This window comes from Larus michahellis, chromosome 4 (genome assembly GCF_964199755.1).
Source record: "Larus michahellis chromosome 4, bLarMic1.1, whole genome shotgun sequence".
Classification (NCBI taxonomy): Eukaryota; Metazoa; Chordata; class Aves; order Charadriiformes; family Laridae; genus Larus; species Larus michahellis.
Window position 1 is genome coordinate 32,189,460 of NC_133899.1, and position 26,517 is coordinate 32,215,976.

Sequence of the window (26,517 nt, forward strand, 5' to 3'; positions counted from 1 at the left end):
GAAGGAGGCACACAGGCACTCACTGCAGGTATTGCAGATTTTCAGGCAAGTCCCAGAGGAACACTGATTCGTTTAAGACTTGTTCAGACAGGTATGGGTTCCTAAGCAAATTACTAGACCCCAATCCTGAAAGCATCTACCCACTGGAGTCATCCTGCAAAACTCAGTGGGGCCATTCCACTTGGTAATTTTGAGACTTCAACATGTAGTTGAAAAGTATATCTTTGCCTTTTTTGAATTTAGGCTAAAACTCAAAAAGGCCCTGTTTTCCCATATCTTATGTTTTAATATATCAATGAAACATTAAAGCCACACTAAAATTAATCAGTAACCATTCAGTAACACATGGAAGAGATGAAAAAGCAATACAAAACCACTGACAATGCAAATAATTAACAGGAAGAACAGAAAAGGCAAGACACCTACTCCTGTTTGACTGATAAAAACTCTAAAAGAAGGGGAGGAAAATAACAGTGACAAGACAGGGATACAAAAATAATGGGATGGAAAGTGCACCTGAGATGGATATGCCAGCCGAAAAGATCTACGAGCAATCTGTGTTAAAACAGAAACAAAGAGGTCAATGCTAGTGAATGACTGTGACAGCAAGTATCAAAGAGAACACGTGGTTTGGGGTTATTTTGGGCTGACATTCCCAAAAGCGTACTCCTGAGGACCAGCACTCGATGCCCACCCCCCGCATGCACTGAAGCCCATGGAGGTCCTGGTCACCAACCAGTTCTGCAGAGGTGGTCTCAGGCAGCTCCCCAGTTACTTCGAAACAGACTGTGCTGAGTGAAATCCAGCAGCCCTCCGAGCACAGAGAACGGGCTAATCATACAGCCCAGGAGGCTCTTTGGTTGGCAAAGCACACAGCTCTCGCGAGGAAACCGTGTGCCATCCAAGGTCCAGGCTTCCTACACCCTACGCAATAGCACTTGGGTTATACAAAGGCAGAAGGTACGAGATATGGTAGAGGGGCGCAACAGCCAAAATGTTTAGCTAATAAGCTTCTCTTTTTTTAAGCATCCTTTCCTGAAGCGCAGAAACAGTCAATTAGGCTGCTTGCAGCAGTGAAATAGTGTCAGAAGGGAAGGAGATATTCCTACAGTCCAGCAGTTCTCAGCACAACCAGTTGAAAACACCCTAAGGGCAGCACCTGCTCCCAAATCACCAGGAGGTTTTCATATGTGACCTGGTCTGTTCTCATGCTTTCTGTTCGGTCACACCTGTAAGCATTTCCTCTCATCATACCACCACTCACACTGAGTACGTTAAACAACAACTTAATGAACATAATTGGGATCTTGAGTTTTTGCTATATCATTATCAACTTTAAAAAGTACCAACCAAAAGAATTTTGTGCGGGGCTAAAATTTGCAGAAGTGCCCAGTGATTTGTGATGACCCACTTGACTCTGCTTGCAGCAGCTGAGCCTTTAATTTGACTGCTCGGCTCTGCGGAAAGCTGGGTCCTGTAAAACCTACAAACCCACAACCCAAGGCATCCCAAAGAAACCATGGCTTTGGTAAACAGGAATCACATAGGTTTCACCCCTGCTGGACCCCTTTTCTGTTTTGTTTGTGACTTTTTGCTTAATTTGTAGCAGTACTCAGCTATGCCAAGAATCTAGGTTATTATAAACTATACAGCTGAGACTACAAAAACAAACAAAAACATCCCAAACATGCACTGGGGAAACTGAAAACCTCCCTGGCAAACATCCAAGCCAACACTGGACCTGAAAGGACAGACCATGAAGAATAAGGTTTAAATCTAAGGCTGCATTTTAGCTTTTAAGAGAACACTCATTATTTTAATCTTTAACCAAGCTTCGTAATAAAAGTAATTTAAAAAGCAATTCATTTGATGCCGAGAAATGCTGTGCCGCAAAGTGATGCTTCTAGTATGGCATTAAACCCTCAAAAGTGATTCCAGCATCAGCACTTTTTTTCCCCTGCATTTTCCCCCACTTTATTAGAATAGATATAAATATTTAGTAGTAGAAAATCAAGAGCTAGCAGAATGGCATACAACACTGCAGGAGCCAGAGCAGTATAAGACAGTCACACACAGAAAACATTTCTTATTCATATATTTCCTTTTATGAGATGCTTCAATACATTACTATTTAACTAAAATAGCTATTTCTAATCTCTATGTCCTTTCCTAGAATATTTAATATAAAGTTGTTTAATAAATACTCACAAAATTCACAGTGTTTAGCATCACACACACTGATCTTCAGAGATTTCCTAGCAACTTCCCTGCATTAAGCCAAAATAATTATTTTAGCAGAGATTCAGCAGCACCCAGACTGAGGGAAGCGTGCCCGCTGATTCTACTCTAGTTCCAAAGACGGGATGTGTGTTTATTAAACCCACATCAGTTTACACTGCTCCTATTCATAACATGACCCCCAAGATGCACAGTTCAGGATCCCAAGCTGTTCAGGATTCGACTCTACATCCCAGCACTGCCAGTAGAAAGTCCTGCTGATTTAACCTGTTCCTGGCCATCGTTAACATACAGCAAGCAGCTTCACTGATGCACGGTGGCATTTTGGGTGTAACTCAAATGGCCTCCCAGCCACTGGTCCTGCTGAAATCACAGTGCTGTCCAACCCTGTTTGGAGGAGACTAATTAAAAGCCTTTATGGTGGTTTCAGCCAACACTGTCTGAACACAACAAAGATTATGGCTCTGGATCCATCTTCGCAGGCTCCTACCAGTGCTTCTTCCTTTACACCGCTGTAAGATCTTAAAATCTGCTCCAGCAGCGGGTACTGCTGGGAGCATTACCTACAGCGCGACACAGCCCTATGTTCGCTCTCCTGACTACTGCAAGGGGGCTGCCTCCTCATCCCACACAGCGCACAGCACCGCTGCAAAGCCATGTCGCAGAGAAACCTTCAATTCGCCTGGGTCCGAGCAATCCTGGCTTTGAAATCCTGCCATTCAGCATCACAACCACATGCTTTGGGAGCCCATCATTTTGCACAGAGTAAAACACTGTTTTGCAGGTGTTCTTCCTCTAGCAGCAGAGGACATCCCTCTGTATGAGCCGACTTATGGCCGTACCCTTCAGTGACACCTGACAAAAAAAATAGGTATGCCGATTTTTCTGGAGGGAAGCAGTGCTGTGTACTGTTCGCTGCCAACCCACAGAGAACATTTCATTTGCAAGTGAGAAATAAGGTAGATTTGTCACCTTAACTGCTCAAAAAGAAAAATACAAAAGGCAGTTTTGCAGGTGTGGCACTTGCATGGAAACAAAGCAGTAAAACACTTTATCTCAGAGCCTGAAGTTATTGCGAAACATTTGTGCACTGTGGCTCCTAACAGCCTCAGGGGAAATAAACCCTCCCTGAGCAGGCTGCAGTTAACCTCAGTTTAACACAAGCACAGCCACCCTCGCCTGATCTTCTGGGTAACTCCCTAAACTTCTGCTTTGCACCTTCAGTGATGAACACAGCAGGGTCACAGGGCCTCCAAGTACTCTCTTGGCAGAGTAACAGGTTTGGTCCTCAGCTTCGAATCCTGCTTAGGACAGGCCTGCAATCCTCACAACAGTCAAAGACAACAGAGGGCAAAGAAGCCCACCTAAACAGCAGATAAAGCATGGCATGTATTTTTTTTTAAGCCCACAGCGGGTAGCAGACAGGAGAGAATTTGGATTTAAACAGCACCAAAGGCAATTTTGCTTTAGCAGCTGGAGCCTCCTGGTGACCTTGCAGCCAAGTTTGAGCTGAGCTGAGTCCCTGCACTGTGGCACTGCTGAGCCAAATTAAGAGATCACCTCTCTCATCCCCATTCCACAGCAGACAAACCATGTTACACAGTTCAGGAGGATGCCACAGCTTCACTGAAGAGCTGAAGGACAGCTCTTCTCAAGCTACCTGCCTTCCTCCTTGTCCACCTTGTTGGCTGGAGAGCAGAGTCCTGGCCCTCGCCCACCAACACAGATAGGGGGAACAGATTCAAGTAACATCTACACAGCATTTCAACAGCCCTGGCAGAAAGGACACAGCAGAGGTACAAAACACATAGCTGATACAGAGCGTACAGCCAGAACACATCATCAGGGCCTTGTCTGAAACAAGGAGGGAGGCTCTGGCTCCCTGGTACAGCAGCACAGCACAGCATGCCCGCCCCCATCCTGTTCCTCAAAAGCAACTTCAGGGAAGTTATCTTCTTTAGGAAATAATATGAGGAATCTAACATTTTGACACTAGGGCCCCTCCTGCTTCCTGGAGGCACAGTAAGGAGCCCCCAACAAAAGCCAAACCTGCCCAGATCCAATATAGCTCTTGATCCATGCAGCCTGCTCCCATCTCTTGCAAGACTAGCTGTGGCACAGGGGAAGGCAAAATAAAGAGCACCCTAAAGAGACTTCAGTCAGTCTTTCTGCTGGTGTTTTTAAGGGGGGCAAGGGGTAAGGTTTCTTTTAATGCTGCAGCAAGTGGGGATGCTGCCCTGGTCTTCCACTGCAACTGTACCCTGCACACTCGCTCGCATTCAGAGGCGGAGACTTCTGTCATTCAGGATCTTACCTCTTCTCTCGCTGATATGGTAGAAGCAGGAGTGTTGGGCACAGAGCTGAGAGAAGTGCTCGGTGCCGTCCCCGATGAACTCTGTGAGTCCCCATCTCCAGCAACATCGTGAATCTCTCGAGCAAGGATGGCCACATCCTTCACCAAGGTCTGGCTGAGTCTGAAGCATAGGGCACGCAGCAGAGCAGTTAGGACACATGACACAACAAGCCCCACACTCATAAAAGATAAGAGAAACAGCCACCAAAAGTTTGTACAAATTATAATCTCTGCAGAGGCTAGGGAAAGCAGTTATTTGGGGGGGTACCTTGGCAGGGTGACAAGGAATACTCTGGCTGCATACCAGAGAAACAAAATACATCTGTTCCCCTCTGAACCCAGCTTCAAAGTACAGATTTGATAAAAAGCAAATTCTAGTGACGGTACGCTACCAAAAAGTATTGGAGACAATCCATAAAGAAGTGTTATGTTATTGCTCCCCCACCCATCCACTCTACTTCCTTCTTTCTTTTTTTCATAGAACACAGCCACTTTTTCTTCTTGAGACTTCTTTCTTTTCCCTTAATAAGGCCATGCAAGGAAAAGCTTTTTCTTTATTATTTAAATAACAAATTCAAATTCTCTTTCCTTCTCCTTTGTGGTTTATAGACTGTAAATCAAAGTACGCCTCCACATTCCCCGGTAGGGTTGAAGGATTACCAGGGTAAGCACGGCATACCTTAGAGGGATCTGGTTTTCAGAAACCAAGTCTTCAAGCCCCTTGACAGGTGTCCAGTTAACACTCAGCAATCGCAGCACTCTGCTCTACTTGCTCTAGATCTCAAAAACAGTTTCTAAGTCTCTGGATTGTTGCTAGCAGAGCTTAAAAAAAGAACTTCAGACCAAAAGTAGCTGTTGTAGTAATTCTAAAGAAAAGCTTCTAAGAGAAAAAAATAATCTCCCAGCTAGCTTGCTTCATCTGAAAGACACTTCCTTCTTTAATTTGAAAAACCAAGCAATGTAATAAAACTGTCAGCTCATCAAAACATTTCCTCGGAAAGAAAATGTATAATTGCACTAATAAAAAGCAGCTTGATCTGCCTGCCTAAGGTGCCCCCTATCCATGCTGGTTTGGATATAGCTGTCACTGAACACATCCATTATATGATTCACTTACTGTAAACAAGTGGCATTTTCCCTTTTAACTCTCTCCGACTGCCTCTAAACCCCTCCCAGTTAATTTGGGAGCAGCAACGGAAATCAGAACTGCAATTACGAAGCAGACTCTGTGACCGAGCCCTGCAACGTGCAGCGCCAGACAAGTCTGACGCAACCATTTATTTATAGCCGCTGCAACCCGAACGCTGCTGGGAGGGAAGCCAGTGTCTCCCACACGCACGCTTTACACGGCACAGGTAACGCAGCCTGCTCTGAAGGCTGACACACTTTCTAGCAGCCCGACAGCAACGTTGAGGCAAGAAAAGCCCTTTTGAGATCAGTGTGGCAAGCGATACGGGGACGTGGAAATGCTGACCAGACGCAGACAGAAGACGGCTTCCTCAGTCAAAAGTATTTCAAGTATGGCCAGTACAATGGAAGACCAGTATTTCTGGAAAGTTGGCATAACACAATTGCATATTAGAGATGTCAAACCTCAAATGCCACTGTTTAAAAAAAGAACTTATTTGCTTTATTGCTGAGGTCCTCCAGGCAACCATCAGACCACCAGTACACAATAGGTCCCGTATCCAGGAACACCAAGCTAAGCAACAACTCATTTATACACAGGGCCCAGACAGAGTTATATTCAATTGTGCCAAGCAAAGAGGTTTCTGCCCTGCAGTGACTGCTTACTGCTCCCTTTACCGGCTTCAGGCAAAGCAGCTTCAACAGTTTACATACTCAGTCTTTGCTAATCCATTTGACTTCCTCTGCAGAGAATTAGGACAGTTCACACCAACTGGTCTGTGCACACACAGTGACTTCCAGCAGAAAGCAGAGATAAGCAGGTACAGACAGTTACACCTTTTGACAGACTTCGAGCTATGAGAGGAGACCCATCCACAGCTTGAACAAACAAACCAAGACACAATACCCTGCAACTTTGACATTTTCTAGGGAGAAGGTACAACCAGCACATCCTAGCACGGGATGTAAAGCTTCGTGAAAACGTTCCGAGACTGAACAAGCTGATGTTCAGATATGAAGGAGATGGGGGGCACACAAACAACAGGAGAGCGTGCCACTCCTTCCACCTCCACGACTGGGTTTGATTTGAACACCAAGGAAAAATCAACCCATTTTCAACGTGTGGGTCAATACATAAAGCCCCACCTCACCTGGCTATTTCTGCTATCTCTGCTGTTTGCGCCATGAAGTTGTAGGGATCAGGGTGGTCATCAAAATCTTCATCATCATCCGTTTCTCTGCCATTGTGCTTCTGCTTGCTCAGCCCAGAGCCACGTATCCTCGGTGTTTGTGTGGCTGTTGAAGTATGGGAGCGTTTGTGTTTAGGGGAGCTGTGATTTGAGCCATATTCCTCCTCCGAAGTAGAAGTGTAATCTGAACCCTGTGGTCTCCGCCTTGACGCTTATAAAAAATGAATTGGCTTCAGACCAAGGAAAGTAGTAAAGAATAACTACAAAAGGGCAAAAAGGTAACACAAAACTAGCCCAAGAACACAAGGAAAGGAGAGTTTCTGTGCAGATTTTTAAGTTAAACAGCACATACTCAGAGCTTATTTCAAAGTTGAGCACTTCTATAGCTCTCATTCACTGTACAAATTTGGAGTGGGAAATTCCAATTGAAAAGCAAAACGACTGTGTTAACAACTCCAATGTAGTAAATTATTACCACAGACTTGGCTTTCCATGCACAGAAGCTCTGTGTATAAGTAGCACACGTTTCAGATTCCTCATAGTCCCACAGAAGTCCTTTTCTAAAAAGAGCCCAATTTTCAAGCCTGCAGACACCTTTCCAATTAGCTGCAAGTACAAGCAAAAGGAGGGTTTTTTGAGTGAAGAACAGACTATAGCGATTGGTGTTATTTGCAAGAGTCCACACTCCCACATTCACCTCCTGCCTCACAATTCACCATTAATGACACTCTATGAGAAAAAGTGTTCGCATGGCCAGGACCCGCTCCAGCCTCTGGAGCCAAGTGGAAGCTGCCCACTAATCCAAACCAGTTCCGCAGATCTGTAGATACCCAGGTCCTGCTTGCATGGGAAGCACCGAGATGTCCTTATTTGAAAACTGGGCTCCCAGTGTTTGCCGCCACACTACACTCTCTACAGATACCGCTTCATTCCCTTCCATCCTTCCCTGGAGAATGAAGGCCCACCAAACACAGAACCAGCCAACTTATTTAAAATTACAACGCCTAAAAGCTTCACTGTGTTACCAAGATTATCATAACGCTGAACCACTGCAAGCGAATTAAACCAGCATCATAGATCATACAAACAAAAATAACAAATTTGGCATATGCAAAATGCAGGTAGAAACTATAGATAGTTACTGTATAGTAAAAAAAAAAAAAAAAAAAACACTCTTAGACATTGCTATTTCAGCTATAGCTATACAAAAATCTTGGTTTAGGATTAAAAAAATATATATATATACACAGAAAAAAAAAGTGCTGCATTAGAGATTTAGTTATTTTTTTTTTAACACAGGTTTAGAATCAAGAGGTCATCCTGTTACTTAACAGCAATTTTAAAATTAAGAACCTGATTCTCCATCCCTGTACGCCAAGGAAAATCAGTACCAACTCCCTCAGTACCATTCAAATTATACCGAGTAAACAAATCGCGTACAGAGAAGCAAGGGAGACAGGCCCTTAGCTTTCAGAACTGGTAACGTGGATTATTCTGATGTTACCTGTGCATTTCACATAAAGTTACTTCAGATGGCCTGACAATCTATTGGCATTTCTCGTCTCATGGCCAGATAGTTCATTCTGTTCTTCTGTTAGGTGAGATTAACTTTCTCCCACTGGGAGAGTTGGAAACTCTTGAGGTCAGCTAAATGCTTTAAGAAACCCTTGAATAAATCAGCCACACCTGCCTCCTTACTCCCAAGGCTTGACAGTCAATGTTTTCAAGGGTCACTGTATCATGCTTAAAAGCGTCTTGGTGGCACAGTGCAATAGTTCAGTTTATCAACGTTTCACTTTTGTTCCAGGAATGGGGTGCTAGGCGGTGATTCACTATAATAGCATTAGTATAGGAACATGTATCACACACTTGGTACAGCAGGATGAAGCATGAAGTACACGAGTATACGTAGAGCTTGTGCAAGGTCCACAATCCTATCAAGGAATTAGGAGGTTAGTATTCTAACAGCAACTAATTCAAAGAAAGGATTAGCGTAATTTGCTGCAACTATGCACAAGGAAAGGTGTTAGCATGCTGCTACAAAGCTCTGGAAATCAAAAACCAATTCATTTAAATCAAGAACTGGCCAACACTTATCATTTTTCTCCAAATGATTTGCAGTTTGTGGTCCAAAGGCAGAGGGAACGCAAAGAGTGCCTGCTGTTCGGAAAACTCTGACCACATTATTTTCTTTTAATTTTGTTATTGTTATAACAAGAAGTCAATAACAACATCATCTCAAAACAGGCAAGAGTAGAGACTGTACATAATCTTTCAGCTTATTCCCATTGTGATTTACAAGCATATACAAATGTGCAAGAAAAAAAATAATCATTAAAATAAAAGGGAAGCTGTATGCACTAAAACAATCCAAATCAAAACAAGCAGCAAAAAACATTTTTAGCATGCAATAAAAATTAATAGTGCAAGAAGGATAATTATTTCAACTGTATCAAAGTATACAAAAAGGATACACCCAGAACTTCAGGACTCCTTACAAAAACACAGATCTGGTGAAAACAGCATCCCTCGCAACAGGCCTGAGAAAGCCCAAAGGGGTTCTTCCCATTCCTTAACACCCCCCCCGGCATTCCTAAATACCTAAGCAAACAGATCTGCTTTGCCACATCCATGGTAGGTCAAAAAGTACAAGCACAGAGTGTCGGGGACAATCTGTGATTACCGATTACCATCTTGGAGTGGTCATCTGCATTGTCCACACCATTCAATTAAAGGCTGATTTCAATATGACAAATGCTGATATTGCAAGGGTCTGCTGAGTGCACAGCTAGGGGGCAAGACAGCCCCCAAACCACTGCCGCCTGGGAAACACAACCATGCACCTGCCTTACCTACGGCAAAAGTGAATGGAAACACAGCAGAGGGAGTCTCCTGGGGCAATCAGTGTGTAGCATCCAGCCCCACATATGCATTTACAGGAAGAACAAGGGAACAGCCTTCAAAACACAGGGGTGTTTATTTCTTGTTTTTCTGTTTCAGATGCCTTCGAAACTCCCACCTTGGACATCAGCTGTGATCAACACCATAATAAGCTTTCTTGGAGCAAACTTTGACTCTTAGAGGTCAAAGAAAGGCAGAACAGAATTCCTTATAGCACTGGAAAGGCATTAAATACTACTTTTTTTTAACAGAAAAAGGGCAAACATGCTCTTGTCAAATGGCAACTGGTTGCTCAAAAAGCAAATTCACTTCACAGGGTGGTGGGTGGTGGAGAAAAATAGCCTTTTGCAATATCAACACCACAGTAACATCTCACTGGGTATAAGAGATGCTCTGCTCCAAACCCACAGGAAATTTCAACCACCATAACACTCATTAATGCAGACTTCTGTACTCACCGATGCAGCACTCTTATAACTGAGCTACCAATCCTTGGCAACCATGTGCAGCCTATAAATCTGAAAGAGGGGGATAGGGGAGAAACATAAAAGCACGAGCACTTACTGGATGAGGAGGAGTACTTGACACTGCTTGAACGAGTCCTGCTGAAAGGCTGCTTCGTGGAGGCAGCAGCTGCCGTTTTCCTCGCTGCATTTCTAACCTCCGAAATACCCGTCTTCCGATAGGACTCCACACTCCGCCCTGAAAACCCCGACCTTGACTGAGCCGTTTCGGAGTCACTGGGCACCGTAAAGGAACCTGCCCGTTTCCTTGGCATCGCAAGGATGTCCAGCCGCGACAGCTTCTTTGTCTCCGTGGACTGCTTGGAGCCTGCAGTGGCAGCTTCAGAGTTAGAGGCTGTTTTCTCAGTATCAACACACTCGTTGTCCGAAGCATCTCCCAGCCGGGCACGACGTAACTTTGAGGCCCTTGTGGGCCGTGGGGTGGATAAACTGTTGGAGCGGGTGAGAACTTGCTGGATCTTCTGCACGTTCGAGGTTGTTTTGCTATGGTCCTCCTTGGCAGCCTGAGTAAAAGGTTTCCTTCTGGGAACCGGCCGGGTTACTGAGTGCTCATGGTCAGACACAACCGTGTCGGGGACAGGCAAGTAGGGCAGGCTCGAGCTTCTCTCATCATCCGTGAAGTCAAGCGACCCTCGAGTCCCAGCACTCCGCTTCATCTGGAAGCGCTTGGCAGCCTCTGCGCGGTTTGATGCCTCCGGTGCTTGCGTTTTCCGCTTCTCTGTCAGCCTGTCCCGAGCGCTCGGCTGCCCGCACTGCTCCTGGATGGACGGTGTGGAGGAAGATTTCTCCTTCTGCAAGCTCGCAATCACTTTGCGTTTGGGGGCGCTCGTTGGGACATTTTTGCCACTCACCAAGCTGACCGTGCTGGCAGTGTCCACGTCCGAGTCCCCTGACAAGGAGTCCTCCAGCTGACCAGCAGTTTCCGAAGGCTCCAGCTGTTGGCTTTGACCAAGTAATTTGGCTTCCAGTGCTGCCAAGGCAGTTTCAGTGTCCTTGAGGAGAAGATGAGTCTCCTGACCAAAGTCCATACGGGTTGACCGAACAGCCTCTAAATCTTTAAGCAGAGGGTGACTTGAAATATGTGGGAGTTTATTTTGAGGAACACCACTACTTGATTTATCTTTGGTAAAACTTTCCTGTCTAACAAAAGATGATGTCTCCTTTCCTGCCATGTTTTCCTGGTCTTGAGGAAGACTCTGATGAAGCGAAATAACCACTTTTCCTGCTGCATTAATGTAAGCGCTAACGTCTTTGACTGCTGGCTTTCCAGGAACTGGCATGCCAGCAGACTTGAAGGAAAACTCCTGATCCTTGCTGTCTTTGTCTGCTCGAGCATGGGACACGCTCAGAGAGAGCTTGGAGGGAATCCCCACATCATTGCTGTCATCACCAATGTAGAACGAAGTAGAAACTGGCTCACTTACAATTCTCATGTTTGAAACCCGGGAGGCTCCTGGCTGCCGACTCTCTGATTTTGTGTCTTCACCCATCTGCTCTAGCACTTTATTGTTCTCTTTATATTTCTTGCCTTTTTCCATGCTGAAGCCATCGTCAGATCTGCTGGCATCGCTAAGACTATCTGGATCCAAGTCTTCTTGGATGAAGAGGCGGCTGCTGGGATCGCCATAGGCTTCCACACAGTGGTCCTTCACAACGGTTCTCTTAGCCTCAGAGTAGGACTCCTGGCAGACCAGGACCGCAGGTGTGGGACTGTCTGATTTATCACTTGGTGGGAGTTGAGGAAGAAGGCGCCTTGTTCTCAAGGGCACGGCATTTTCTGGTTCCCCAGGTTTTGGGGCTACACTGCTTTCTGAAGAGAGTTAAGTGGACAAGAATCAACTGCTGCACAACTATACCACTTTTTTGTCATTTAGTAAGAGCTTGATCCTGCAAAGTGCAAGTCTACAAAAGCACTCACAAGACACGTGCTTAGAACTCAGCTTTTATGTAACATGAACACCAATAAGGCCTGGCTCCTGCTCGGTCCCTCAGGTTTATCAATACAGACACTTAAAGCAAAATTGTATTTAATTCCTTTGCTGGATCAGAGTGCTCAACATCTTCCCTCTGTCAAGGTAGGATTTCAGATTCATTCTCCCATAGTCTACCTCTCAGTACAAGCACATACGTTTAGAGGCTAACGGTGCTGCTGGCATCAGTCTACCATAAATCAGGCCATGGGAAGGAGATGAAAAGCCATCAGACAAACCATTGCAGTGATGCAGTGTTTTAAGTACCATTCTACACAACATAGCCCATTTGACTAAATAGATGGCATTTATCACAGTACAAGTTAAGTGATATGATCATATCCCACAGGAAAGGCTCAGGAGAAAGACCCTGTAACAACAAAGAGGCTCTGAATTAGAGCTCACTGTCCCAGCGTAGGTGGGCTTATCAGTATGGACATGCTTCATAGAAAGAGCGCTCTTACTTCTCCCATGCCGCTGGCCAGGGCTTCGTATCTGATACCGCCTTTAAATACCAGGATAACTGGTTATTTGACTATGGTAATATTTCAAATGCTCCAGGAGTCAGGTTCTCACACAGTGTGAAAACAGCGGCAGTGACCTCCGAAACAAAGGTTTCTTCTAATCTTTACTGAGTCTGTCTATCACTGCTGATAGCATGAAGGTAATGACAAATATTTCCAAGCAAAAAAGGGTGAAAATGTTTACAAAAGCCAACAAAGCGCTGTTCTCCCTTTCTCACATGCCAACAGGACCAGGGGGTCTGCAAGCTGTCTTGCCAGCTACAATAGGAGTGTGATCTCCTCCTGCTCCCTTCTCCCCTTCGTACACAGTTTTCTGCACTCATCTCCACATTTCAAACCTGCCACCTGACAGCAAACCCCAGAACAGCCTAAAATTCTCAGCACACCCAGACGTAGGATAAGCACACAAAAAAAGCCCAAGTCAGCAATTAAGTTCAAGACAACTTGCAAAAGGCTTTCATCTGGTCTCATGAGGCAGTCTAAAGAATCACTACTTGGGGCAAGTTCACACTCAAGGCCCTTACAATCTTTTTCCTTCCCAGGTGCCCTTTAGTCATGTCAAACATAATATTTAAGAACTTCTTGGATGACTCCAAAATGCAAACCAGAGGCTCTCTGAATCTCTACTCCACTGGGAACCATTCACTCTGTCCTTCCCCCACCCTAAATACATTAGCTAAAAGAGAAAATAAGCCACAGTCAGATACACAGAAGCTCTCAATTCCTGCTTTTCATATCATCCTGGCCTAGATTCAGCCACCTTCAAACGGTAATGTCAGGATGAAACTTACCTGCACCTCCATCACCCTGCCCAGAAACAGATCCAGAGTCAGAATAACTGTCCGCAAGGCTCGCCCACCTAGACACCCACTTCTGACTTCCTTGAGACGCCGCAGACATCTACAACAAGGTGGGGAAGGCAGTGTCAGAAAGAGGGTTTGTAAACCAAATCCTAGCCACAAAATCTTTCCTCTCATACACACATCACTCAGTCTCCTCAAAATGAAAATCAAACTACGCATCACATTTCCATCCAGACATTTCCATCAAACCCATCTACACCTCCACCATCCCAGCAAATTCACCTGGACTGCCCGTACCTGTGCATCAGCCTGAGACCCACTCACAGCTTTTGAGGCAAATGCCTGGAGCAAGGGTGACTTCTGACTAGTGCCATTTTCACTGATTAGATGCTGATGAGAACCAGAGTCATCTTTTTCACCTTTAATTATTGGTCTAAAGGCTGAAGAGATTCTGGAAAATTCAGGTGACTCAAGAACACCAAAAACCTGAAAAGATGTTTGCATGGAAAAGATTAAAAACCAAGAAACTACAAAAATATTAGCCCAAAATTCAAATTCATGAAACATTAGTCACACGCAAACTATGATCCCGAAGGGCCAGAAACACTTGCCAACGCTTCCATACAAACTATGTAAATCATTTTCTTCTGTACTCCACAGTAGCAGCTCTAACTACGCTTATTCATAGAATCCCACTGACTCCCACCTTTTCTCTCACCCTCATTATTTCGGCGAGTTGCGTTTAACAGTAGTAACTTTCACTGAAAAGGAGTCCCTTTTCAGCCCTGAGAAATTTAGGATGAGTGTCAGGAAAGCTATTTACCAGCTCATTCACGGAGAGTTAGGAAAAAAAAAAAAAAAAAAAAACACCCAAAACTGAAAGCTCCATCTCCAGCGTCTTTCACAGACTGTAGCAAAGAGTGGGCTGAGCAAAGCAGCCTTGCACTACCACGTGAGGACCTGGGAAAGGATGCACCTCTGAGATGCATCTCTGTTTGAACTAGTTGGCCAGGTTCCCTCTGGGGATAAAGAGGCCTTCCTAGGGGGTGACCGAGCCATGCCTCAGAAGGGCTTGTTTTTCTTCCCTGACTACAAGCTCAGAGGAAGATGCCACCATGGAGGGTGCCTAGGCTGAACAGAGATAGCTGTAAAGTTCTCCACTCTCACTTCTATTAAAAAAAGGTCTGTGCGCAATGGTGGGGGAATAAAAAGCAGAGTCACGTCAAAACCTCAGCAAGTCCAGAATTCATACCATCTTTCTTCCTGGACAGAAACACTGAGGGGTCCAGTGATGAGTTGTTTCCTTAGAGGCAGGTCTGCACTGCACCAAGTCTATAGCAGAGTCAGGAACAGAACTTGGCCAGCATGCCTGCCCGAGTCACGCTGCCAAGACTACTAGCCAGAAATAATTGTAATTTTGTGGCATTTTTCTTCATATTTCCCCACCAGAACAATTAACCATGTCAGGACTAGGGCCTTGCTATAGCTTAAACACCCTGCCCTGAAAGCCTCCGATCACATTTCAAACAAAACGTAAGGAACAAATGTAATAAATAAACAAATGAGGGAAGCTAGATCCAGGCTCACAGAACACTGTATACAAAGCTCTAAAGCCAGGTTCAATAAAGGCTTCCTTTAAACCTCACCATCCTCCTGCCTACACTTCACTAAATCTTCATAGCAACTTGCCAGTTTTGTTTTCATAATAGACCACAGATGAAAGTTAAACCTGAAAATCAGCCAACCTTTGGTTTGCCCTGCGGTTGCTTAGTTGGGTGGGTTTATTTAAGCCTCTCCCTCATCTCTGGGGTTTTGTTTTTAGGCTATCATTCACTTTGCAAAATCCAAACAAGTATAGATTCATCTTGGATTGCCCCTGCTCTAGACCACACCCTTCGCTATCTCAACTAGCTGCCACTTGCCCTGCCAGCAAGCACTCCCTTTCTAACCAAGCACAGCCAAATACAGAACCACCTACCACTATGGCTTGTGAAGGATCAAGAGCACCAGCCCTTGGCCTGCATTTTCTTTGCGCCTACCACAGGATGCTGCATCAGTGATGGGCTGCAGCTCCCATCTTCATAACAGTGGGCAGGAGGTGATGCAACGCCAAGGCAGAGGCTGGGGAGCAGTCCTAGAGAGCAGAGCTGCCCCCAGCCACGGCTCTCAGCAGGATCAGCCCCATCTTTATTCTGCTGTTGCCTGTCCTCTAAACAGCTGGCAAACAGACTCTTGCACTTTTACATCCAAATCTCACTTTGGAAGCAAGGCAGGTGTTTGCTGTGGGCTCAACTTGCCTTCTTGCGCTCTGTGGGTTTTTTGTTTGTTTGTAATTTTGTTGGGGTTTTCTAAAGACCATCCTCTCTGTTTTTTCGAAGCCTATCCTTAACACAGGTCACCCAGGATGATTTCGCACCCCTAACCATAAATCCCTGCTGCATCCCATTCAAAAGAGAGCAGTCCTTCATGGCAATAGCTAATGAAGTTAGGCCCTCCAGCACAATGTGCAGAAGCCCAAGCCTTCAGCCCTCAGCTTAGTGGTCAAGCACAGAAAAGCAGCATTTACCTGATCTATCATTTTTCGTGCTTCCTCCACCTCTTTATCCTGCGACTCTGTCTCGATGGTGTACGTGCCTGTCTCACTCACGCTGTCTTCCTCATCGTTCCTCCTGCCCTGGGCAGACTTTACCTCTGGAGGTGGAGCAGAGGCAGACTCTGGTTCTGACGATACAACCACGCGTGGAGCTACAGGCACAGGTAGAGGTGCTGGTTTCTCAGCGCTCGGCTTCCCAGACTGAGCAGTCTCCCGCAAGTACTCGGCCATAAAATCCTGAGCCATTTTAGACTTTCTCCCAACACTCCCATAAGTTTTGGCTGATGCTCTGGAAGCAGAAGAGGATGAAGAGTTGATCCGATCCTCTGTCTTTTCCCTCTTGAAGGAGCTAGTTCTTTGGGTCCCAGAGGAGTTGTTACTGGGCTTGCCCGCCTGAGCCCCAGGGTGGGATGGTGGCACCGCATTTCCCAGCTTCTCTGCTGGCAACGCATTCTTCCGCTTTTCAACCTTGGTCTTCGGCCCTGGATCAGTGTCACTCTGAGAGGAGTGAGCGCTGTGAGTGAAGGACTGTGACCGCTTCTTCCGCGGCGTGTCCTCGAAGAACTCGATGACGAAGGCCTGCTTGTTGTGCAGCATCTCGTGGGGATCACGCCTCATCTGGCGCTGCAGCCTGGTTTGCTCTGTCGCACGTTCGCTGCCCGTCGTTGTCTCCTTCTCTGCCTTGGGCGCCACGGGGTCTTCGGAGTCGCTCTGCGTCCCGTCCTCGTGCCTATTGCCTGGAAACAAGGTACGTAGATTTGACTTTCATATTCTCAGTTGCTGTGGCCCTGTCATTACCTCCCAGCTGAAATTTATTTTTTCAGTTAAAAGAAAAAATCCTATAGGATTAACAACCCCAAAGACATCTGCTGTGGTACAGGGATTGCATTCCATCAGAGGAAGTAAAAGAGAAGGCAGCTGTCTCCTGACACCACTTTTCACAACTAATTGGGTATCAAGTTATTAAAAAACAATTCAAGAAATAGTTTAAACCCCAAGAGTTTCTGATTTTGTAACACTGATTGTTTTAGATACTTAACGTTCTGTTTCTTTCTTTTTTTCCATTTAAATAAAAATGCTGAGATTATTTTGCTGTTCTGACCAATTACTGTAGTCCAAGATCCCCTCATTAGGCTCTCTCTGTTACAGAGCAGAAATATCTCTGCAGGATCAGCAAATAAACCCCGCATGCTGCATCCCTTGAAACCAAATCCCCACGATGAAAGACCAGATTAGCGCGTTACGAGTGCATGCACCTCTGAGCCCACGTTACCCCACTCTACAAGGGGAAAATAAACCAGAGGCTAACAGAAAAGTGAATTTGCAGGATTCTTTACTTTTCCTGAAGATTTAAGGATCGCACCACAACATCCCCATGAGTTACACCATCCTAGCACCAGCCAACCAAAGGCTAAACCATTACTTAGAGTTCACTATAAGCTTAAATAAGTTTATAATTATTTTCACTTATGTTAGCGACAACCACCTTTACAACCTTCTCTTTGTATCAATGATGCTCTGCCCCTCAGTGCCTTAGTTCAGGACTCTCAGAAAGTAAGTTAAACAAAAAGTTAAAAGTAAAACAAAAAACAAACCTTTTTTTGGAGAAGGAAACGGGTGTGAAGGCACACAACACGATTCAGTCAACGACCAGGAACCTGTCATCGGGAGAACGGGGAAAGAGGTCTCTGCGCTCTAGAGTGTAATATGCATCAAGATATACTGGCTAAAATACCACGTGTTTGAAAGGAAAACTGCTCAAACCTACTTTGCAAGTTCTCCAGACACATGGGTGAAGACCATTTATTACCTCGAGTCAGCTGTGAAAGATTAGAATTTAATACAAGATCCATTCAACCCAGGAGTCAGTCCTCTGAAGAGTTTCCTAACACCCTCAATTGAAGGAAGCCAGCAAATTTTGCATTGTGCCCCGAGGGCTGATAAGCTTCATCCTTGGAAGGGAAAGTTCTTAAATTAAAGGGTCTTGGCTAAGAACTCTGCTGAATGCAAAATGGTGAGGACACAAGGAAAAACACCAACCGTGCCCAAGGATGGCCCAGGAGAACACCATGCACATCTCCTCAAGCTGCTAAGACCTGAACTCTGTAGTCTTGATACCAGGCTTTACATTCACTACATTGCTTCTGAAAGTGAACAAATGTTACTAATGAAACTCGACAGTGGGCGTCTCTGATCCTGAAGACCCAAACCTGGTAGGCAGCCAGCGGTAGCCTCCAAGACAACTTCAAAATTAGCCCTGCTAGAAGAACACGTTACACAGCTATCGCGGATAAATGACACCCTGTCCTCTGCCAAATCAGAGGTGGATAAACTCCTCAGGCCACCAACACTGTATGTTTTAATCAAATGTCCAAAGAGTTGATTGCTTGATATGCAAATTATGCATTAAATTACCTCAGCTTGTTTCCATGCCTTATGGACTGTAAAGAGGCAAGTGCAGTCAGGCTAGTATTCCTGTGTACTGCTCGGGAAAATCCTAGGATGAGCAGCAGCTGCCTGACTCTCTAGTTTTCTCCAAAAGGAAAGAGCAAAACTACCAAAGCACATCTGTATCCCTGACAATGTTCTCCAGCAAGTCAACAAAATCCAGTATCACAATAACAAAAAAAAACAACCCAAACCCCCAAACCCTCTATCACACAGTTACACAGTAGACTGAAAATAAGACCCTAAATAAACAGGCAGGGCACCCCACTGTCCTTTGTTGGGAAGAACTAGAAACAAGCAATGACAACAAAACAATTCCACTTCCATGCTATGCCAAGCCACACGGCTAGATATGTGAGACCATTTTGATGTAGGGGCTTCTCTAAAAATTGCAAGTTGGAGGTGTAATAGTTAAAACTCTTCACATTACAAGGAGGTCTTTTTTTTTTTTTTTTTTTCAACAAGGACCAAGCAAATACTCCTTTAAGGGAAAACAAGGTATTGCTCTTGTTTAAGAAGGACCTCAAGCACAAGTAGGTCTGATAACCTTTCAAATGACTTTATCGGTTAAAGCTGTAGTTCAAAATGATAGCTTTTCCAGAGGCCTGCAAGGCAGCGAGAATGCAGGAATCAGTGGTCTCCTCCCAGGTGTTCAGTGCGTGGCCCAAGAGAGACATCCAAGCCCGCCCAAATCTAGCATAATATATTCAAAGTTGCATGAGAATCATGGGAGTCCCACCAGCTGCACTAAGAACTGGGCTCCAAACTACACTTCAAACCTTTGAAAAATCCCCGAAGAATTTCTGTGTGACACACTTAACAGGACACAGGTCCGCAAAACCTGAAGTTTTTTAACAGGGCAGGATTTCAGAGAAGCTTTCGTTTAAGAGAAGAAACCTTATTCTACAAGCACAACAATTTCCTCTACTGGTGATCATGTATATCTCAAATCTATCACCAGTCGCCATCTCTTTGATGACCTTTGGTTATCTGACCAAGTGGTAGGTCACTACAGACATCAGGATGATCACACTTAGCCTCTTCTGGACTACAGCTAAAAAGAAAAGTCATTCCTCCAGCTAAGATAAGCCAAGAGAAGAAAATCCACTGAAATACCTGTGTTTACCAGCCTGCCTGACCACATGGAAATTATTTTAGACATTTAAAAATCAAAATTCTTTTTTCAATCACTGTTACTGCTGAGCTGGCGTTATAGATGTAGAGGAACCAGATTAGAGTGTCCCAAGGCTGGCATCACACATGACTACTTCAGGGCCAGGTGAAGATCCTGCTAGCCAGATCCAAAACCTTAACAGTCATTAAAGAAATATTCTTCATATTGCAAATTCAGAGCAGAGATAATTAAGTCCAGTTCTCCTTGACAGGAAAAGGGGTTTCCCCCTTTATTATGCTGCATTTACACAGCCAACAGAGAACTATGTCCACCTGACAAGACATTCCCTCACCTTTAAGCGTCCTCACATGAACCGGCAGGTCACTCTTTGTACTGTACACATCATCTCCTGGAGACTGCCGTCTCATCAAGCTTGGGTCATTCTGGACAAGCCAGTCAGCCACTTTGCTCTCCGCTGACATCACTTCTGTATGAGCTGGTTCCTTACTATACGGTCTTCTCTGTCTGAGTGAAAATTTAGTTACGTGGTCTTTTATCTTTATTTTACCGGGGGTACCATCATCAAATTCAATGGTGAAAGATGCATGACTCTGTACAACGGGGGCTACTACTGCATCAACATCCTTTGTTGGGATCTCATGGACCTGTGCTTCTGGAGATTTTGATGGCTGCTGAAATTCCTTAGTTGGAATCTCAAAGTAACTTGGCTCTCTCCGGAAGGCAAACACCGACTGTTCTTGGGCATCTCTATAAGCAGAAATATTACCATTCAGTTCCTCTTCATGTTGGGTTATCTCTTTTGATCTTTCTGTAAAAGGAGGGGGGAAAAAAGACAAAAGAATGTTAAATTCACAAACACTAGCTGAAACAGATTAAAGAAAAAAAACACGAGTTCTATTTTAGATAGCTTTGTACTTATCATCAAAATTGGTGCTTACTGCACTGCTGTGGTCTGACCAACATTTGTTATATTCACTTTGTCCTTTCTTCTGTTGCTCCCCAAAGAGAGAGCTGAGTGCACACACACACACACAGTTGTATGTTTTGACAAAACCTATGTGGTGGTGGCTGGTGGCATTTTAAAGTTTTTGTATGCCTGGGCTGACGTGAAAGGAAGATCCTGTTTCACTTTGCTGAATTCACTTACGTGCACACCTACTCAACTTTCCACAGCTCAAAGAAAAAACCTGAATCTGCAAAGCTAATCACAGGCATGGTTTTGCTGAATCAACACCTAATTCTGTAACATCACCAAAGATAAAACCAACAGTACCCAAACTTTTTGGCTAAAGGATCACTTACTTATTCCGACCTCTTGGGAAGGGCTGCTAATCGCAACCCCTCTCTGCTACAGAACAGATACGCTGCACGTGCATTGAAATAAAACACTTCTTTGTGCAGTAAAGCATATGCTTGATAGAAACATCGGGTTTACTGCACAAATGAAAAACGATGCACCTTCCACGCATACAGATTCACAACAACAGGAGTGGTAAGACTAAATGGCTTCCAAGGATGATGAGGTGAGAAACAGACTGCTTCCACAGTAATCAAATCCAGGCAATGCATCAGCTCAGAAAGTGCTTCTTAGATAGGAAACTTCTGGGATACACAGTGGATGGCTTGTTCAGGTGGGCTGCTGTATAACTAGGTCTCAAACAAGCTTAGCGAGGCCTTTCTCATCCATACTGAATTATTCCACAACTGCTGCTTCTAACATTCAAATATTTTAGGGGAAACATTTTAATTTTCCCTTATTCTGTTTTCATCAGCAGCAATCTACACATAGGAATGTGCAAGTACGAGCACAAAAAAGTGGTAATTAAAGCCTTTACAGAAGATGGCTTCACCCAGTAAAGATCCGAAGTGTGCAGAAATTTTGTCCCCCTCATCTTCTCCCACCCCAAATCACCTCCATTACCTGAGTAATGTTCCTCTGGCCTTCTGTCCTCCTTGTTGTTTGCATCATCTTCCCCCCACCAGGAGGGCTGCCCATAAAGAGGGGTGCGGTAAGTACTGGTTTCTAGGAAGAGGATAAGCAAATATTTTGACACAGAAAATACCAATTCACCAGGTTCACAGAAGTCAACCACATCCCAAAAAGGGAAAAACAGCAGGGTCAGATGAGATCATGCACCTGTTACATTGCAGTTATAACAAATAGCAAGTTATACATAATAATTAGTATGTTCAAGCTTTTCTCCCCCCCACCTCACCCCCCCCCGGCTTTTTCTTTCTTACATTCTGCTGAAAGATACTGACTCTACCTCCCTTTGCTGTCTTTCCCAAATGCTGGCTTTTCTCCCTCTCTAGCCTCATTATTTACAGGAAGTGGAAGATTTTTGGCAGGACAGACTGCAAATCAGTAACCACAAAATTACTGTCTACAACTCACCTGCCATTCAGGAAATCAGGCTTTTGTCCTGATCCTAACTGGGAAGACTTCAGCTCTGCCCTTTCTTGCCCCACCATGTACTTGGATGTTGTGAGGCCAGGGATTTTTTCAACCTATTCACCACTCCCACTCTAAGTGACACGCATCCCACAACAGGAAATTCTTGAAGCGTTACAAGTTTAGGGAAAATGGTAAAACCACCTCCTTACACATACATAAGGAAGTAGTAAACTCTTGCTCTCTAAAGCTTAAAGTAAACCAAGTGGATTCCTGAGTCATTGCAGGACAGAGGTTTTACTCGTGGAGAAGCTTCCTCTAATAAAAGCCAGATTTCTATCGTCTTCTCTGCTCAGCGAGGACTCATTGGAAGATCAGGGCTTCGCTGCAACAACTGGTACCGAAAGGAGCTGATCCACTGCTTCTTGTTCTGTCTCCCACAAAACAAGACTGTGTTTTGGCAGTGCCTTGGGCTGCTGCTGTTTATGCAACAAGTAAAAAGAATACACCTCAACTGAGCTGTGGTATAGTTATTATGTTTTTATAATTGTTTAAGAGAAGCAAATAAAGTAGCTTTTGTTCTTTCATCTAGAGGTGATAGAGACATAAGGATAGGTCAGGGGCTGAGGTTAAGCTCCAGCTTTGTTAGCTGCTTCTGCCTCTACCCATAACAGCCATCAGCACACACTTTACCTGCCACGTCTTAAACCCTGGCTCCAGCTACAGAGCCATGGCCAGGCTTCTACCGCCAGCTGCTGCTCGCTCAGCTTGTGGTTTTCAAGCCACACACTGCTCTGTGTAAAGCAGCCCTCAAACAGCCCCGCAATTTTGCATTCCCTACTTTAATAGAGACATGACAGAAAGTAGTCATTAGCATAAGGGAAGTCAGGAGAGGATGGGGAATTAAATAGTTCAAAGAAAAAAAGATGGCTGATTTTATGCTGCTGTTTCTAAAGCAACACAGACCCAATGGCCGCTACTTCAGATGCTTTTTTCTAGAATAGTTCCAGAGATATATAAGCTCATACATTGATAGTCTACAGGCAAAAATTTTGCTTTACAGATGGAGCACACAGGCCCTTTTCAGGAGATCTTCTTCGTGTTTCAAAATCGACGACGCTGCCTCCCTTCACACCGAGGATCAAAAGAGGCTGGAAGTATTACTCTCCTTTCTGCCTAGAGCGCGTGGAAGATAAACTGTGTTCCCATTATGTAGGCAGCCTTTGAAAGTTCAAAGGAGGAAGCATTTTTCATCGTGAATAAATTGGAATTGCCAAGCAATATGTTTCATAACTGAGAATGGGTAAACCACTCAAGGGAGAAAGGAAGGGGGGGGGGAACCCCGCACAAACCTATTCACAAGCTTGCCAATGAACAGAAGCACCCAGATGTAGTGTTCGGTCTCTGCTAGGCTGAGACCTTCTGTCACATAGCCTAGCAGAAACCTACCACCCTGTCTTCATGCCATGACTTGCCCACCAGACCCCCACTCCAACCACGCAGGATCTGCTCTACTAATGTCAGGCACTTCTTTGGGGCACATACTGCAATTAATTATCACCCTCTGAAGTCAGTACTGATCTTAGGGTTGATGGCCAAGTGGCAGTCAGGGCTGGGAGGAGGAGAACAACACCTTGGGTGATAGACAAATCTATTAACAACAGCCAGCTATGTCTGGGGTAACTCATGCCTTATGGTCAATGGGGCACAGTGAAGGGCTCAACCCTGAAGAAACACATGAGATTTTAGATACTTGTCTCAGATTAGTAAGGTCAATTATGAAAGCTCATCAGTGGCTTATTTTAAGTTGCTGTTGGAACATATCCTTAGCATACTACCCTACAGATGCAATGCAAAGACCATCTCACACTTGACTCTTGCACAAGCAGCATCTTCCCCAAGTATGGGTGCTGTTAGCTCTTGCACCTTGCAAGGAGTTGCCTTGCTACAGCTCGTCTCTCCAGCACATCCCAGCCCCTCACAGGATCCCAAAGGCCCCCTAGTCTAGAAGATTTTAGTTACCTGTTCCAAGAAAGTTTTGTTTCCAAAGTGGAAAAGGTGAGCTCACATCCATCCTGCAGGACAGACTTCTTCCCAGAAGCTGCTCCAGCCCCAAGATCTGTCCCCGACCTGTGTACTGAACACAGGAGCTACTGCCTTTGTCCCCCAGGAGCTTTTCTACTACAGGGTAAAAGCAGCTATGGGAGCAAGTCAACCTTGGGCAGACTTTTTTTGTTGATGGGCAACTTTGGGATTGCAAGAAAAGCTGAGGGGAAAAAAAAGAGGCTTTATTAAGAATAATAAGCCAGTTCCACCGCCTTCTCAAATTTCCCCCTCTATCCTAAAGAGCCCTAATAGCTTCTTGGAAATTCCCCAAATTCTCCCTCAGACAAAAGCTAGCACAAAGCCAAAACCACAGGGCACATCAAGGAGCACCTACAGAGAACGCATCAGGTTGGGCAGAGCATACAGAGACCTGGGGCCACCAGGGTAGGAGGCGCTCAGTTGCGCTCATTGCATGGTGGCAGAAGGTCCCTCCTGCCCCAAGACACAGAGCTCACATGGCCCCACCTGTAACACTCTGGTACAGCATGTATAACGCATCCGCTCACTTCTGTGGAGGTTTTTTTTCATTCCTTCCCTCTCCCAGCCTCCACAGTAAACTGGAACTTCATTTTAAAGACTGCAAAAAGCACAGATGGGAAGCTGAGGAGTCAGTATCTTGCTATTTGGGGACAGTTTCAATATTTTAAGAGCAATTAATGTTTCCACTGAGCCTTCATACTAATTTGCATTTTGAATAACATTATCAAGTGACACAGACACCCTCATTCTCAGCTGCTGCTGAGAGTGGCCAGATCCTGACCCAGAGTAAAATTTCCCTGACTTCAGAAAAGCAACATGAATTTGCTGCCCTGTTCGTGTCAGAAGCTTCTGTCCCTTCTAATTTGCCAGCACAACCGACCTGCCGCCTCTCCCCGCTCCAGCTCTAACACAACAATATTGTATAAAAAAAAAAAAGGGGAGGGGGGGAGTGCGATAGGAAGGCAGCTAAACCAGATGGCTGTGACAGAAGTGGGCCAGGGAGCAGCTACATATGCAGTTGTGCCAGGGGGCTTTGCTCTTCACCAGCTGGGATGCATTTTGTGCAGCGACCTCAACCCGGACCTGCAGCATCCAAAGTAGCGCATCTGCCTGTGTCCCAAGACATGCATACCACGCCGAAGCCACCGCCTGTCTGCTATATTTCAGTGTAAGATGGAAGCTCTTGCAAGAGCAGTGAGACTGGGGGTTGCCCGAGTCAGCGGTGAAGCGAGGAACACCAATGAAAACTGCTCAGTCATTTTAATAATGTGAGACTTCCTCCAATTGATGGCAGCTCGTTACCACCTCTCTCCACTCCATGCCAGGCTGCCCAGATGGTGCCAATTCATTTAGACATATTTCTTGGCTCATCAATTCAGGCAGACAGCTCGAAAACCATCCTTTTAGATAACCGAATTGAGGTCAGCACAGGCAGTCAGCCAGATAAACACCGAGCTATCTGTGACGGTGTAATACAAGGGAGACCACTGACACGCACATGTTCTGCTCCTGGATTTCAGTCTTTGACGCAGTTACTCAAAAGAAAAAATGAAGGCTATTTTAGCACAGAACAAGGAAGGTCCATTTGTTTAACAAGTCTAACAATGACGTGACCAATTAAATTAATACAACTATTGATCAACTGAGGGAAAGGCACCACAAGAGAAATTGCGACTTAAATACAAAGGATGTATTTATGGAGAAGTGAATCAGAACAACACAAGGGCAGGACCAAAAATACAGTCCAGGTGATGAAAGGGAAAGGAGAAAGCCCATGTTAATGCTGCTTTCTATCAGCAAATGGGCAGAAGAGCTTTCATAACAAGGAACGCAGCTCCCACTGCAGATGGGTCTGATTTCACTTGAAGGCGTTCCCTGTGGTCAGGACAGGACTTGAGGGCTGCGCACTGCCCAGGTCCTCCCAAAGCTTCAAACCGTCACGAGAGAGAGACAGACAGCAACGGCAAATTTCTTTGCTGACAGAAGCACATGCAGCTTTGAAGCTGTCTACAGCAAGTCGTAACAAAAGCATGAGAAATTCATCTTGCTTTAAGTCAAATCATTTGATTCATTATTAATAACAATAATGTCCATCATCAGAAGATGCAGAGTAGGCTTCTTATGGTAGAGGCCTTGGGGAAAAAAAAACAATGATCTAGCTATAACATTTTAAAATCAATTCCTTACATCTCTGCCTTTTAACTCCTTTCCAAAATAGAGAATTCAGACCTAG

The 26,517-nt window shown here is 44.9% G+C and overlaps 1 protein-coding gene across 8 annotated transcripts in view; it reads right to left on the reverse strand.

The window, feature by feature from the left end:
• The window catches only part of CEP170B (centrosomal protein 170B), a 59,277-nt gene that overhangs the window by 8,040 nt on the left and 24,720 nt on the right, over positions 1-26,517 (reverse strand). For 3 of the 8 annotated variants that reach the window (XM_074583811.1, XM_074583812.1, XM_074583813.1), the window contains exons 7-16: positions 21,729-21,830; positions 20,139-20,615; positions 17,820-17,882; positions 16,198-16,961; positions 13,929-14,117; positions 13,620-13,728; positions 10,375-12,144; positions 6,871-7,120; positions 4,553-4,712; positions 517-555 (exon numbers count right to left, since the gene is read on the reverse strand). In XM_074583811.1, the coding sequence (XP_074439912.1) occupies positions 517-555; positions 4,553-4,712; positions 6,871-7,120; positions 10,375-12,144; positions 13,620-13,728; positions 13,929-14,117; positions 16,198-16,961; positions 17,820-17,882; positions 20,139-20,615; positions 21,729-21,830 (3,923 nt within the window). Of the gene's footprint in view, positions 1-516; positions 556-4,552; positions 4,713-6,870; positions 7,121-9,762; positions 9,941-10,374; positions 12,145-13,619; positions 13,729-13,928; positions 14,118-16,197; positions 16,962-17,819; positions 17,883-20,138; positions 20,616-21,728; positions 21,831-24,221; positions 24,364-26,517 lie in introns of those variants that run through there. The other 5 variants (XM_074583816.1, XM_074583814.1, XM_074583817.1 and 2 more) reach the window with 4 other exon arrangements.